The sequence below is a fragment of the Meleagris gallopavo genome, chromosome 1, assembly GCF_000146605.3.
Source record: "Meleagris gallopavo isolate NT-WF06-2002-E0010 breed Aviagen turkey brand Nicholas breeding stock chromosome 1, Turkey_5.1, whole genome shotgun sequence".
In the NCBI taxonomy this organism is placed as follows: domain Eukaryota; kingdom Metazoa; phylum Chordata; class Aves; order Galliformes; family Phasianidae; genus Meleagris; species Meleagris gallopavo.
In genome coordinates this window covers 162,652,317-162,667,159 of record NC_015011.2, presented here as the reverse complement: position 1 = coordinate 162,667,159, position 14,843 = coordinate 162,652,317, and the positions used below count along the sequence as shown (strand labels likewise).

At 41.4% G+C, this 14,843-nt stretch overlaps 1 protein-coding gene across 1 annotated transcript; it reads left to right on the top strand.

Annotated features, from left to right (window-relative positions):
* Positions 1 to 3,201: 3,201 nt before the first annotated feature.
* On the top strand, positions 3,202 to 8,163 carry HTR2A (5-hydroxytryptamine receptor 2A). The gene is made up of 2 exons (XM_031552028.1): positions 3,202 to 4,237; positions 7,397 to 8,163. The coding sequence occupies exon 1, from the start codon at positions 3,217 to 3,219 to the stop codon at positions 4,069 to 4,071; it is 855 nt and encodes a 284-aa protein (XP_031407888.1). The 5' UTR covers positions 3,202 to 3,216; the 3' UTR covers positions 4,072 to 4,237; positions 7,397 to 8,163.
* Positions 8,164 to 14,843: the final 6,680 nt, after the last annotated feature.

Genomic DNA, 14,843 nt, shown 5'->3' with positions numbered 1-14,843 from the left:
GAATGCACATGGAAGCTTCTTTTTATTTGCATTTTAAGAATGACTGCCATTGAATTTTTTGTCCTCACTGGGACACGTTTGCCATCTTCATGCCACTCATCAAAAAGGCACAAACTCTACTTCATTTAGGAGAGAAGAAGTTTAGTCACCCCAGAGATATGAAAAGAGTCAGGCTGGAAATTAATTTATTCCACACAAGAATGCCACAATATCACTTGTAGGATCCCTCGTTTGGACTAATAAGTACACAAAAAGCAACTCACAACTGTCGGTGCTCCCTGCTACCAAGCTGTGGTGTCTCTGGTATTTTCAGATTACACAGTGGCCAGCTACCTGTGGCTGTAGGGCTGTAGGGCTATCAGCAACTGCAATAGCTCTGCTGTGAACATCTCTTTTGCACTTGAGGGAATCGCAAGGAGACATGAAAACTCCAGCTACAAGCTGAAGCTCATTTCTAATCAGTTACATTTTTAAGCCAGAAATCTGGATGTGAGGTTCCAGCTCTTCAGAATATGCTCACAGCAAAACAAAGCAGATGGAGAATTGCTGCCCTAGTGTTTTGGGTGAGGAGTTATAACTGACTTTGGCCTTTTCCTTGACAAAATTTTCAATTACACTAAAATATTCCTCTTTCTAGTGCTGCTGACTCTTCTCCCATGACTCTTGATTCAGCTGAACCATAAGGTTCATAGTAATGAAAGACATCTTTTTACTCTGCCAATATCATTGCTTATTTTATCTCTGCAGCTCGCACTAGGTCCTTGAATGAACTGAAAAAAAACCAGCCCTGCTGTTATCTGTGTTGGGCAGAAATGGACGGAAAACCTGTGGTATAATGCTCTGCATTATATTTCCACACAGCTGAGATGTACTGCTAGGAAGACGGTGCTTTCAGTATCCCTTCATCTCCTCCCATAAAATAAATGGGGGATTCGCAGCTTGCCTCAGTTCCTGAGAGGTGTTCATCATCTTCAACTATTTGGGCAATGTGGCACCTGCAGGTGACCTCAGCCAAAGGGCAACTAATGTAGGGAACTCCCTTTAGCAGGGGTGTTGGACTTGATGATCTCCAGAGGTTCCTTCTAACCCCTACAATTCTGTGTTTCTGTGATTTTGTGACTTCAGCTTTTCTAAGCAGGATGCTTCCCAGAGCTGCTGGAGCTTTCCTCACCCTAGGAGCGCAAGTTTGCATCTCACATGTTGCCTTCTCAAAGCTCAAGTTCAAGCATGTAGGCTTGTGCAGCCTTGCAACAGAAATAGAAAAAGCAATACCGCAGGCTCTCCGTTGGTTTCTGCCCTGGGCAGATAAGGAGGGTACTCCTGTAAAATGGCCCAAGGCATTGCCATGACTCAGTGCAAAACTGTGCAGATAAAATAAGCTACACTGCTTAGAAAAAGAGTGAGCCTTACAGAGGCCCCAGAAGAATGGAACGTTTGAAGAGAACAATAGCTTAATATTATTTCTGTAATTATTGTTTTGTGTTGTGCTTGAACTGTGGAGCCTTCCTGCAGGATTGGAGATCTGTGGCACTGTTAATGCATGAAATGAAGAGACAGCTCATGCTTTCACAGGGCTCTCAGTTTGTGCACTGGGGTTGAAAGAAGAAGAGGAAGGGAGGTAGAAGGCAGGTGCCATTTAAGTGCTGGTGGTGTGAAGACGAATGTCAGGACTCATCTGGGAAACAGAAAGGACATTCTTGGACACATAAGGGACAAGGGAGGGCACAGTATCATGCTGTCATGTCAGTCAGATCACAAAATATTTAATTCATTTTTTCCCGAAAAGCAAAACACAGCACCCAGGTTTCTCATTGAAGATGCAGAGGGGCTTGTGAATGACACTGACTTTCCACAAGATTTGGACTCCCAGCTGCTTTTGTCCAAGCAGGGCTGTATGATCACTTCACAACTCCACTTTCGCTGTCTTCATGTCACATCATCCCTTTTGCTGGCTGAATATTGCCTCTCTTGAAGAGACAGCATCCGTCTGGGGGGAGGGGAGGAAAGAAAAACCTAACCACAAAACAAATGCACAACAAACAGCAGCTGTTCAATTTCAGATGGGCACTAGCAGCACATGCAGAAGTCCCCAAGGAAATGTTTGAGTGGACTTGAGTGAGGAGAATGGACTTCATCACCTGGCTTTGCTGTTCCTTTCAGAGCAAGAACACAGCAGAAGCTCCAGGGGAAGATGAGGTTCATGCTGCTGGCGATGTCCCTGGGGCTGTGTTTTCAGAGGGCAGCCTGCAGTAAATGGCTGGCAGTACCCAAAAGGGATCCTGACACTACAGGGTGCACTGCCTTCTCAGGCTGTCTCATATCCATGTCTCTCAGTGCTTAATTTGTCCCCATCTTTCCTCTGGCCGTTGCCATGGAAAGTTTTTTAGCATTTAGACTGTCAACTGTATGGAGATTACAGGGAGGGAAGAAAATAACCCAGCGGATGATTACATTCAGACCTGCTAAAAAAAAAAATATATATATATATCTTTCCTCCTAAAATCAGCATTTTACAGTACGGAGGACACTTTTAATCCTCATACCAAAAAAAAATAATAAATAAATAACAATAAAAACAGTCCAAGATAAGACAACTCTTAACTCTGACCCTAGAAAAGAAAGACAGGATATCATCTTGATCACAGCTGAGAGAAGCCTTTGCCAAGGCAGTAGGACTAAAGGGCAAGTGTGGAAAATTTTGCAAGGGGACAAGACCAAAGAATAAGAATTTATGCTTTTGCCACCAGGTGTTATGTGACAGTTTGGTGGAAGAGACGTATCCTACTAGTGGCTGAGTTTAGGTGTATGGGAGAAGGAATGGAGATTAGAGTAACTGCAGAATCCTGTGTAATGCCATTACTGCTCTTCACCTGCTCTTCTTTGCTGGGGTCCTCTAATGCACAAACCACAGCTTTGATCACCAGACTCAGCATCCACAATATCAACATTTCACACTGCATCCTTTTTTAGCATGGCCCCATTAAAAGTGACACAAGGATGGGAGTTGTATCGTGCTGCTACCAAAATTTAAAATACAAAATTTTCCCTTCCCCTGTGTAAAATGAGTTTGCCTTCGGATGTCTGTCAATCATGGTTCTACCTGCTAGCAATCATTTATGTTCTGTAACTATTTCTTTAATATTATCACTATTTCTCTAAGAAATAATCTGTGTACAGTTAAGTTTGTTTTGTTTATTTTTTCTTAAAGATTGGAAAATGGTATTTTTTTTGTTTCTGTGTTTAACCTTCCCTTTCTCTAACCCACCTTCAGGTATCTCCATGCCTATCCCTGTCTTTGGACTACAAGATGACTCCAAAGTGTTTAAGAAAGGCCACTGCCTTCTTGCAGATGAGAATTTTGTCCTAGTAGGCTCCTTTGCGGCGTTCTTCATCCCTCTAACCATCATGGTGGTCACTTATTTTTTAACTATCAAGTCGCTGCAGAAAGAAGCCACGCTGTGCGTGAATGACGTTGGCCCAAAGACCAAGTTTGCTTCTTTTAGTTTCCTCCCTCAGAGCTCCCTTTCTTCAGAGAAGCTCTTCCAGCGCTCTTTGAATAGGGACATGGGGACCTCTGGGAGGAGAACCATGCAATCCATCAGCAATGAGCAGAAGGCTTCCAAGGTCCTTGGCATTGTCTTTTTTCTGTTTGTTGTGATGTGGTGCCCGTTTTTCATCACCAATGTGATGGCTGTAATTTGTAAGGAGTCGTGCAGTGAAGAAGTCATTGGTGGGCTACTTAACATATTTGTTTGGATTGGGTACCTTTCTTCAGCCGTCAACCCGCTCGTATATACGTTGTTCAATAAGACCTACCGCTCAGCTTTCTCTCGTTACATTCAGTGTCGCTACAAGGAGGAGAAGAAACCTTTCCAGCTGATTTTAGTGAATACTATCCCAGCGCTTGCATATAATTCTAGCCAGCTCCACCTGGCTCAAATGAAGAGTTTGAAAAAAGAGGCAAAATTGATGACTAAGGATTATTCGATGGTCACGATAGGAATACGCAATATGGATGGTAACTCAAAGGGAAGCATCAGTCCAGGGAACGAAAAGGTCAGTGGCGTGTGACTCGACCAGCTGTTGGCAGCTGCCACGACAACCCCAAGTGTACACTGAGAATTTCATCTCATGGTGAGATGCCCTGAGTGCAAGAAAATCAGCCCTGTCTGAGAGACCCTCCAGTAACATCACATACGCCTCATGTTATCCTGTTGATGAAAAGCAGGGTGGAATGGTATCAAATGTGCAATTTTTTTTCATACAGTACTTTGGCTGTTTTAAGCACAGGCTTTATTAAAATTATTTTTTTAATAATACAAGGGATATATTTCTTAAAGAAAAAAATACAATTTCTGGTATTATAATTATGGGCTGCAAAGAAATCTACGCATTTCTTCTCTCTTTGCAAATGAAAGCTAAGCTGTCCTTTGATTTCCTTGCAGGGTAGGCTCCAGCTAGTTCATCTTCCTGCAGTGGGATTTTCTTATCATTAACTGAATGAGCACTTTATGGAACTCTAAATAAAATGATGGTTAATTTACTAATATGTATTTAAAATACGTTTTAAAGCATTAAAGAAAAATCTATTAAAACCTGTATAGATGAATTATATAGAAATTTTGGTAACTGTTTTTATGGCTATTTTTTTCTTCCAAGTGACCATTCTGAAATGTTAATGGACTTTTCCACCGCTTGTTCTGAGTTCAAATTTGCAGTCTTCAGAAGTAAATTATACTTGAATGATCCCTTGTTTCTATCACCATTCTTCATCTTCTATTTCACGTCTTGCACTTTATTTCCATTCTACAAATTTCATCTGTTCTAACATAAAACTTCAAAGTAATTTTTTCAAAAGTCATTATTGGACTTGATTCTCTGCTCCTTCCCACTGCTGTTGACAGGGAAGTGAAGTGAGAGAAGAGTGGAAAATCAAGCACAGGACTGCTAAGTAATTTCAAGAATGATTCCATGCCTCTGCTTGATTCCATCAGAGCCTGATTTAAGTAATGTCAGTGAAAGTTTTGCATGAGAAAATCCTTTAGTGAAAGGTTTCAGCAGATTATCTCTCACCATTTCTCTTTGGTTAAAAAGGCCATTATGAAGGTGTCCTTTTCTTTTAGTGCTCATAGAGTCAGAATTATTCAAAACCTGTTACTTGTTCAAATTTTTTTCCCTGGTTTCTCTGTTTTGCTGTTATGGTAGATTGCTCAGGAATGATAGGTAGCTTGCACTACTAGGACTCAGCCTTAATGAAATATGTTTGGGCAGATTGGGCCCACTTGAAAATACCAGGACTTAACAATAGCACCATATTTCACCTGCACAGCTCCAAGGGCAGAACGCATTACATAAAGAACATCAAATACATTTTCTGGAAGAATGTTGTCTGATGACTTTCAGGCATCATGGACATTTTAATTAAAGTTAATGGGACTGTGCTGGAGAGCGGAAACACAAATGTTGCATCAGAACTTCAGTCCAAGCATTTGATTCATTACATGAATTTTATGGTCATAAGTAGGATGCATTCCAGTTTCAGATCCTGTCCAATCTGTAAAAATAGTACCACCTATCCAGAAGCCAAACTCCAATACCTTCATCATTTAACAAGTCCTTCTCTTGAAGCTGATCAGTTTCCATAGAAGAGTTAAATACCCACTAGGGTAAAGAAGGGGAGATAAACAAATCTTATTAATTCAGCAGGGTTTGGCTCAGAAAAGGAAGACCTTCAATTTAAAATATTGAATTCTGTGGTAAAAGAAGACGTAGACCTTGAGTGGTTGTTCGGCTGATTTCCAAGCAGCCACTTTTATTATTCTTCTACCTGTTACCAGTAAGATAACTAAATCTGATGGGGTTTGGGGGCAGTTTCCTCCATAGAATATGGGTAGGATGGGATGGGTCACAGCATGTCATTCATGGGCATGTGGCCATTAATGGTTACCACCCAAAAACTGGGACCTTTGCATCCTATGACAAATCAACTGGTACACCATATATTGTGCTCACCAAGATGATTGATGCAAACACTTGGACACCAGAATCAAAGCAAAAGAGCTTTAGCAAAAGGAAAAATCAGCTCACCGTTTCTCCCTCCCTATGCCCTCCCAATTCCTTCATGGCACAACAAGAGGAGTGCAAGCCCACAGCTCCACACAGGCAGAGAAGGGATTTCGTGGGGAATCTGCAAAACATAGCTGAGCACAGGGACAGCTACAAAGCAGGTGGGAACAGTGGGACTTTCCACTGTTTGTTAAGGAGTTTGATACAGATCCTAAATCAGCAGGTTTGAGCCAAGGCCAACCACCAGCTCTTATTACACCGCCCAGCCAGCATCACTCCAGGGTACCCCACAGAACATGGTGTTCAGAACCTCTTGGTGCCCAGACATCTCCTCTTTGCAAATGGAAGATGGTTTTGAGGATTCACCCTTGAGAACTCCAGGGGAAAGGTAGGGAGCAATAAAACCTAAGTTCTGTGAGTAGGGAGCTCTGGATCTGGCACCAAACCAGATTGCCTTCAAATGAGGAATACTGATCAAAGGACCCTGAGAAGGAGGGGAAAGGAAACACGGGTGCTACTAAAAGTGGAGGGAAATGTTACCTTTAGTGCAATTCCTTCCAATTTTGTTGCATTTCTTTCAAGTCCTTTCAAGATAAATAAGTGTAAAGGACAGAGAGCCCTTATCCTATTGCCCATCTGTGCCAGGGAGCAGAGCTGGCCTGCATACCATAAAATGTATACAGGCACCCTGCACTTTTCCACAGCTCAGTTCTTCCAGATCTCCTGTTGCTGTTCAGCACAGTCTCCCCTACTCGGCTGCTCTTAATAAGCTGCTGCTGAACATTTCACATCCACTGCCTATTCTCTCTGCTTACCATCTGCATTTCACCCACATGGCAGTGTAAATCAGCCTGCCATCCCTCTCTCCTTTCACCTTCTGTTCCTCTTTCACAATGTGAAATTGCTCAGGTTGCAAATACTGACAGGGAATGTTTCAATGCAAACAGAAAGGGTTTCAATTACTTGCTTGATGTTTCATTAGAACTCTGAACATGAAATCCTTTCCCACTTATTAAAACAAAACCTGTGTTTGGGGCCTAAGAGACTTGACAGTTTTTCTTTAATTAACAGCTGGAGGCAACATAACATTTATTTTTGGTTAGAAGCGGTGATATCTGATGCCAGAGATTATAACTGCTAGCACTCAGATAGATGGCTTTATTGAGAGAGCAGCGGCTTCTGCCCAAGAAACCTCTCTAAGCCAGGAATGTGCAGCAAATGAAAACCACAATCTCCAGCTCCTTATGAAGATATCTGACAGTTTTGGAAGGACCGATTCTGCCACTTCGCGCTAAAATTTTAATAGATTTTTTTCTGTGGTTTGCCTTAGGGATGATGACAGAGCCAATGTCTGAATTTGTAACATCCACTGTGCCAGTTCTGCAGGAGGCTGTTAATCAGGAGATGGCAATGATAAGTCATTACACTGCTGCCAGATCTCAAAGTTCAGCCATTTTCAAACAGAATTTGTTGACGGGCTTGGGATGAACACTACTGTTTGATATGACCAGCTTCCGAGCAACAACTCCATCTTGTAAAAAAAAAGGGAGTGTTTTCATTGTGCATCAGACCGGAATGGAAATTGTGAAAATTTCCAGGAAAAAAAGAAGAAAAGAAAAGAGACATTCACATTGACTAGATCAGAGGACAGGGCCTTTCCCTGCCATACAGGAAAAGCATGACGAGTCAGTCTGTCACATCCACGTCCAACAGAAGACTGCTTCATCTGAAAAATGCTTTAACTGACAATTTTTCGAGCAGTTCTACATTTTATTACTGCTGAGACTGCATCTGAGAAATGCCCAAAGACATGAAGCTCACCATGTATCTCCTAAGCTGGTGTGCATACTTTATATACTTCAGGGTAAAGCATCCTAAGTATCGATCCCATCCAGCCGATCATGCACTGTATTTATGTAATTATTGGCAAATGGTGAGATGCATTCTATTTTGAATACCTGTATCTTTGCTTATGTAAATACATAGAGAAAAATGTTTGCTGTATTTTGTAAATGCTAATGTAAAATGGTGTTCTGAAGCTTTATTGTTTTGCCAGATCCCACTGCTCATAAAGCAGATTAAAATATTCAAATTCCATCAGTTGTTTTATAAACTGGAGGTTTGTCTTAAATAGTAATTATCATAAAATCATAGAATGGCCTGGATTGAAAAGGACCACAATGATCATCAAGTTTCAACCCCCCTGCTATGTGCAGGGTTGCCAACCACTACACCAGGCTGCTTAGAGACACATCCAGCCTGGAATTTTAGTTGGGTTTAATCACCTCCTATATGTACATAGTATAATATCTGCTGAAAGTTAAGGTCATGTTAAAGCACTTGCTGAACTGTCAAAGACAAAAAACATACTGCGGAATTTAACTCCATCTCAGTAGTCTGCAGTCCACAATGAGCCATTGCAATCATTCTTTTTTCTAAAATAGCACTCCTGATGAAAAAGGATGCAATTTTTGGACAAATAGATATAGCTTAAAATGTTGAATCTCAGAAACAACGTAATAGTAAAAAAAAATTATATAAATTTCCCCAAAATGTCACACAGTGAGATTAAAATTAATAAGCATCATATACAAATAGCATTACGACACTGCAAACATAAATAACACCTGAGTCACAGAATCACAGTGCCATCTATTGGTGATATTTCCTTTTTCATAGAGAATATTATAACAAGAACTCAAATTGGACTTTACTGCTACATGATTTTTTTCCATGGTAATCCCAAAACAAATGTATTCCTCCAACCTGATCTTATGGCATACATGCTCTTGTTTACAACTGCAACATATATTAGACTAGTAAGGCTGGCAATAAGAAGTCTCCCTCAAACCTAGATTAGTCCTAATGATTCATCAAGCTTTAAAATGTGTAAAAGACCATACAAAGACATCTTTTTTTTCCAGAAGTTATCTAACAGAGGTAAACACTATTTTTGTTACAAACCTTGAGGCACCACAGAGTGAAATGCGTCTGGTAAATCCCTGGCACATTTCCACTCATTTGTCTCTGTAGTACTCATCTACTGGACATAGGCTCCAAGATATGGTTATTACTCACATTAATTGGAAAACTCACTGCCACATTTACCTGTTCTGACAATACTTCGCACTGACCCTTGAAATAGAACAAATCCACCTTATCCATCTGACACTCCAACCCCTAAAAGCAAAGAAGATATTTGGAAAAGAGGATATTGGGCCGTCAGGTTTACAGTATGATCTTCTGAGACTGCTTGAAATGTGGCAAAAGGGTATTTGTAAATTTTATATCATGCAGTGACATTCCTTGATTTAATCGTATTCTGTTCAGAATTGGTATTTGTAATTTAATCAAAGACGTATCACGTTATCTGACCCTGAAATAGCTCTAGAAGTCATTCTGCAAACCACAGTGTCTTCCACTGAGCATTATTTAACCACACACATTCACAGTTTTTCATTTGAACTGCAGTCCAAATTTTAGGATGGAGAAAATCTGTCAAACTCAAAGGTTTCATTCAAATTCTGTGCATCATTTTACGTGCATCAAGTTACTCAGTCTTCACAGGACATAAATTGGAATTAACTCCATCTAAATTGCTTGAATTATATTGCTATGTTTCCAGTACAAAGCAAGGCAAAATAGGTGATGGCTCTGCAGGAAAATTTAATGCTAAAACAAAGAATTTTAGGTGGTTCTGGAGAAAAATGGGAATGGCCAAGCACTGTGGTTTTACAAAACATGTAAGGTAATGTTTTGCCAATCTTGGTGTGAAATGAGTATGGAAAATCAGACCTAGGATCTTTAATTAAGAGATCCTCATACTTCAATAGAAAAATCTTCCTTTTTTTATTAACTTCTGTTTTCATGACACTTGGGAAGGACGCTATGCCAGCAGGCTTCCTTATGGCTGCATGTCAAAAGATTTTCTTCAAATCAAATCATTAGCAAAGAGATAATGAAGTAGAAGAGCACAGAGTTTATGTAAAGGATGTACATTAATCTATGGACCTATATACCAAAAAGAGTTGATGTGAATCAACACAGTCCCTCATCAAAAGCTCATCTTAAATCATCAGTGTTCTCCAGAGTGGCAGGACACCTGTGAGTCCTACAGGGGACTAAATTGGGCCTGTGGTATTTTGCTTGTAGAAATCTAAAAACATATATGTAAGAGGGAGAGTATATATAGTGGAGAAATTATTGCAAAGATAGTGCAAAGAGGTCATGACGGCTCTGGAAATGGCAGATGGAATTTTAAATAGATAAACATAAGGTGGTACAACTTAAGGTGATTACTTGAAGGGGAAAAATCAGTTCTAGCTTTACATACAGAGTGACATGTCCCAAACTGATTGATATCAGTCTGGAATGAGATTTTTGTGTTATGTGTAAAAATTGAGTATAACTTTAAAAAATGAGAGAAAAGCAACATGGACAATCAATATTAGAGGATGGCATCCATATTTATAACCCAATTTGACAGGATTTCTTCAAGGATTGTCTGAATTCGTGAAGGAAAAATCCAAAGAGGGCTCTTTATCATACAGGTTATACATACCTCCAGCCAGAGATCTCAGGTTGCTAGATGTTAGCAGGGTGCTCCAGAGAGCCAAATGCTTGTCCTTCTACCAGGTTACACTACAAAAAAATGAAGTGTTGAGCTGAATGTACTTTTAGTTTTCACCACTACAGTTGCTCACGTTAAGACTTCAAACAAAAAAGGTGATCTATGTATGTATATAATGAAGCAATTACCATTTTTCTATTCTTGCTCTTCCATAAATGCTTGTGCATGTGCCTAAAAGATGTCAAGAAGTCAATTCACAAATTCTTAAGACACAATTCGCTGACATCATGAGTTCACTTTTATTTTTCCTGTTATATGATGAATGTTCTGCAGTGGCAGAAAGATTGCCAGCTTGACTGTCCTTACACACTTTCTCACTCTTTCCAGGAACCCAGAAATAAAATGGTTCATGCATCCAAACAACTGCAGCAGGAAATAGACACAACAAAACAGAAATTAAAATGATGGTTGCTGAGCTTCAGAGCAACTTTCAGGCTGGAAAGCCCGGAGAAAAGAAGGTTCTGGGGAGATATATGATAGTAGTTTTTCAGTATAAAGGGGCTATAAGAAAGAAGAGGGCAGAGTCTTTAGCAGGGTCTGCTGTGATAGGAGAAGGGGAAACGGTTTCAAACTAAAAGAGATGAGATTTAGATTGGATATAATGTGAAAGTTTTTTAAAATAAGGGTGGTGAGACATTGGAACAGGTTGCCCAGAGAGCAGTGGATGCTCCATCCCAAGGGACATTCGAGGTGAGGCTGGTTGGTTCTCTGAGCACCTGAGTGAGCTGTCGGTGTCCCTTTTCATTGCAAGGGAGTTGAACCAGATGGCCTTTAAGTGTCCCTTCCAACTCAAATGGTTCTATAAGTCTATGATTCTAACTTTACAAAAAGCCTGTTTCATAAAGTTATTAATACTGAATCATTTAAATGACAAAGAAATTTGGATGATCCCTTTCTCTATGCAGCAAAAGCAAAACTCATTTTTCACTGTGAGTCAGTCATTGAGGCTGGGAACTGCTGGGAGTCTGCTAGTAAAGAGTCCATATCTAAGCTAGCTGACACAGCTCTGAAATGAAACGGGGAAAGGGAGAGAGTCTAAATTGACTATTTACAGCAAATGGAAAGTATCTCCGATTGGAATTGCCCAGAGAAAATTCTTCCCTTCAAATCCAACCAGTATAAAACAGCTCAATTCACAACAGCTATAATGTAGCCACATAACATTGGGTTTCAGTATTATAGCTGTGGCTGATGGGCCTAAAGACAAGCCTGGAGGTGTAGTAGAGGGGATAATTTTCCCATTGCAAGAGAACAAGATTAACAGCCACATTTAGGGTCCCCAAGAGAGAAGACAGACTATTTCCTGAATGTGTCTATTTAACAACAGTCACCCAGGAAAGGATGAAAAAATTGAACTGTGCCCTATTCTAATGTGTCCAAGTAGCAGGTGGATAATGCAGGTGGGTCAGATGAAAGCAGAAAATCCCAGAATTTGGAAGCAGTGTTGTCCAATAGATTCTCCACCAGAATATTTTGAATGGTTTCATGTCACTTTGAATAGTGTCACTGACGAAGTTTTCGTGCGAGCAGAAGTCCCCGTGGCTGGACTCAGGAAATCTGTATCTCAGTTCCCCACATTCTCCTTTTAGTCTTACAGTCATCAAACTGGTGTCAGAAGGCTAGGCTTTGAACATTGTTTTGCAATTGTGACCTGATCACTGTAATCACAATCAGTTCTTTCCTTTTTTTTTTTTCTTTTTAAATAGCTTATATCATCAGTAGTTCAGAAAGCATCGCCCTTCTTTACTGCAGCTTCAATTTTTTTATTTACTCCAAAATCTATTTCTGAACTGAAGCCTCTTCTTTTCACAAAGGCCTATTATCCTCGTCCTCTGTATATTTCCTACTGCAGGAAATATAATAATCTTTTTTTTATTTTTTCCCTTAGCTATATATCTCAGATTGCACTTCATCCCATCACCCAGGTCATTAATAAAGCCACTAACCAGTCCTGGCTTTCATATCGATCCCCGAGAGGTGTCACTCTGCCACCTGGACTCTATACTGCTGATCAATACACTGAGCCCAGCAAGCCAGCCAAGCTTCCACTCGCTAATTGAGCCTGTATCTCACCAGTCTGACTAAAAAAAGACCAAGAGAAGTTGTCGCAAAGTCCTTGCTGAAGACAAAGTATTCATCAGACACTACTCTTGCTATGTTTACTGAGGGAGACTTCTCATCACAAAATGTAATTAGACAGGTCAGATATGCAATGCTCTTGGTAGATCCATGCTGGCTGTTCCCAGTCACCTTTTTCTTCATGTACTCAGGAATGGCTTCTGTGAGGATTTGTTCCATAACATTGCAAAGGTAAGGATGTGTGTAAGGATGTGGTAAGGATGGCGAGTTTTTAGGCCTTTAGTTTGCTGGACTTTCCTTCTTAGAATCATAAAATCACTAAGGCCGGCAAAGGCCTCTATGACCGTCTAGTCTAACTGTCTGCCTACTACAAACATTGTCCACAAAACCATGCTCCTTAGTACCACATCTACACGTTTGTCGACCACCTCCAGGGATAGTGGCTCAACCACCTCCCTGGGTAGCCTATTCCAGTGCCTGACCACTCTTTTGGAGAAAAAGTTTTTCCTAATATCCAATCTGAACTTGTCCTGGCACAACTAGAAGCCATTTCCTCTAGTCCTATCACTAGTTACCTGAGAGAAGAGGCCAACCCCACCTCACTACAACCTCCTTTCAGGTAGTTGTAGACGGCAATAAGGTTTCCCCTGGGTCTCCTCTAGACTAAATAATCCCACTTCCCTCCACTACTCCTCTTAAGACTTGTGCTCCAGTCCTTTCACTAGTTTTGGTTCCCTTCTCTGGACACACTCCAGAGCCTCAGTGTCTTCCTGGTCGTGGGGAGCCCAAAACTGAACACAGCACAAGAGGTCTGGCCTCACCAGAGCTGAGCACAGGGAGATGATCACCTCCCTGCTCCTGCTGGCTGCACTATTTCTGATACAAGCCAGGATGCCATTGGCCTTCTTGGCTTTCTGAGCACACTGCTGTCTCATGTTCAGCTGAGCGCTGACCAACACCCCCAGGTCCGTTTCTTCCACACAGTTTCCCAGCCACTGCTCCAAACCTGTAGATTTGCCTAAAGTTGTTGTGACCAAAATACAGGACCTGGCACTTGGTCTTGTTGAACTTCATCCCTTCGGCCTCAGCCCAGCGATCCAGCCTATCCAGATCCCTCTGCCGTCCTATCCCCATGCAGATCAATTTCCTGCCAACTTGGCGTCATCTGTAAACTTACAGAAAGTGCATTTAGTCCCCTTGGCCAGGTCATCAATAAAAACACTGAACAAGGAAGGCCCCAATACCAACCCAACACCACTCGTGACCAGTTGCCAGCTGGATTTAACTTCATCCACCATCGCTATCCACGCTAAGCCCCCCAGCCAGTTCTTTACCCAGCAAAGAGTGTACTTTCCCAGGACAGGTCTGCTAACTTCCCCAGGAGATCACTGTGGGAGACAGCGTCAAAGGCTTTGCTGAAGTCTAGGTTGACTACATCAACATCTTTTCCCTCATCCACCAGGCTGGGCACCCAGTCATGGAAAGAGGTCAGATTGGTCAAGCAGGACCAGTCTTTCACAAATTCATGCTGCATGGGCCTGATCCTAATTTTCTCCCTCCACATCCTAACAACTTGTTTGTATTCTCCCTCCAAGTTTCCCAGCCCTTCTTCCACAGGAGGTAGACCCTGTTTTTCTCCTGAAGCCTCAGGAAAAGCTCCCTGTTCATCCATATTGGCTTTCTTCCCCACCAGCTCATCTTGTGGCACAGGGGGACAACCTGCTCCTGCGACTCCATTCTTGAGCAGCATCTAGCCTTCCCAAACACTCTTACTCTTCAGGACTGACTCCAGATGAATTCCCCCTACCAGTATCCTGAATAGTTCCGAGTCCTCCCTCTGGACTGCCCACATCACATCCTTCTAAGAAGCTGTACCCACCCTGCTTGCTCCGAAGGGATCCAACAGCTCTTCTGGAGGTGTTTTGCCACATTTTTACCTCTGCTAAGGGTCCGCATGTGGTCTTTGTTGAAAGGCCTTATTGAAGATGGGAGTCACGTTTGCCTTCTCTCACTCAAGAATAAAATTTAAAAATAGAACTTATTTTAAAATAAATATTAATAATAACAA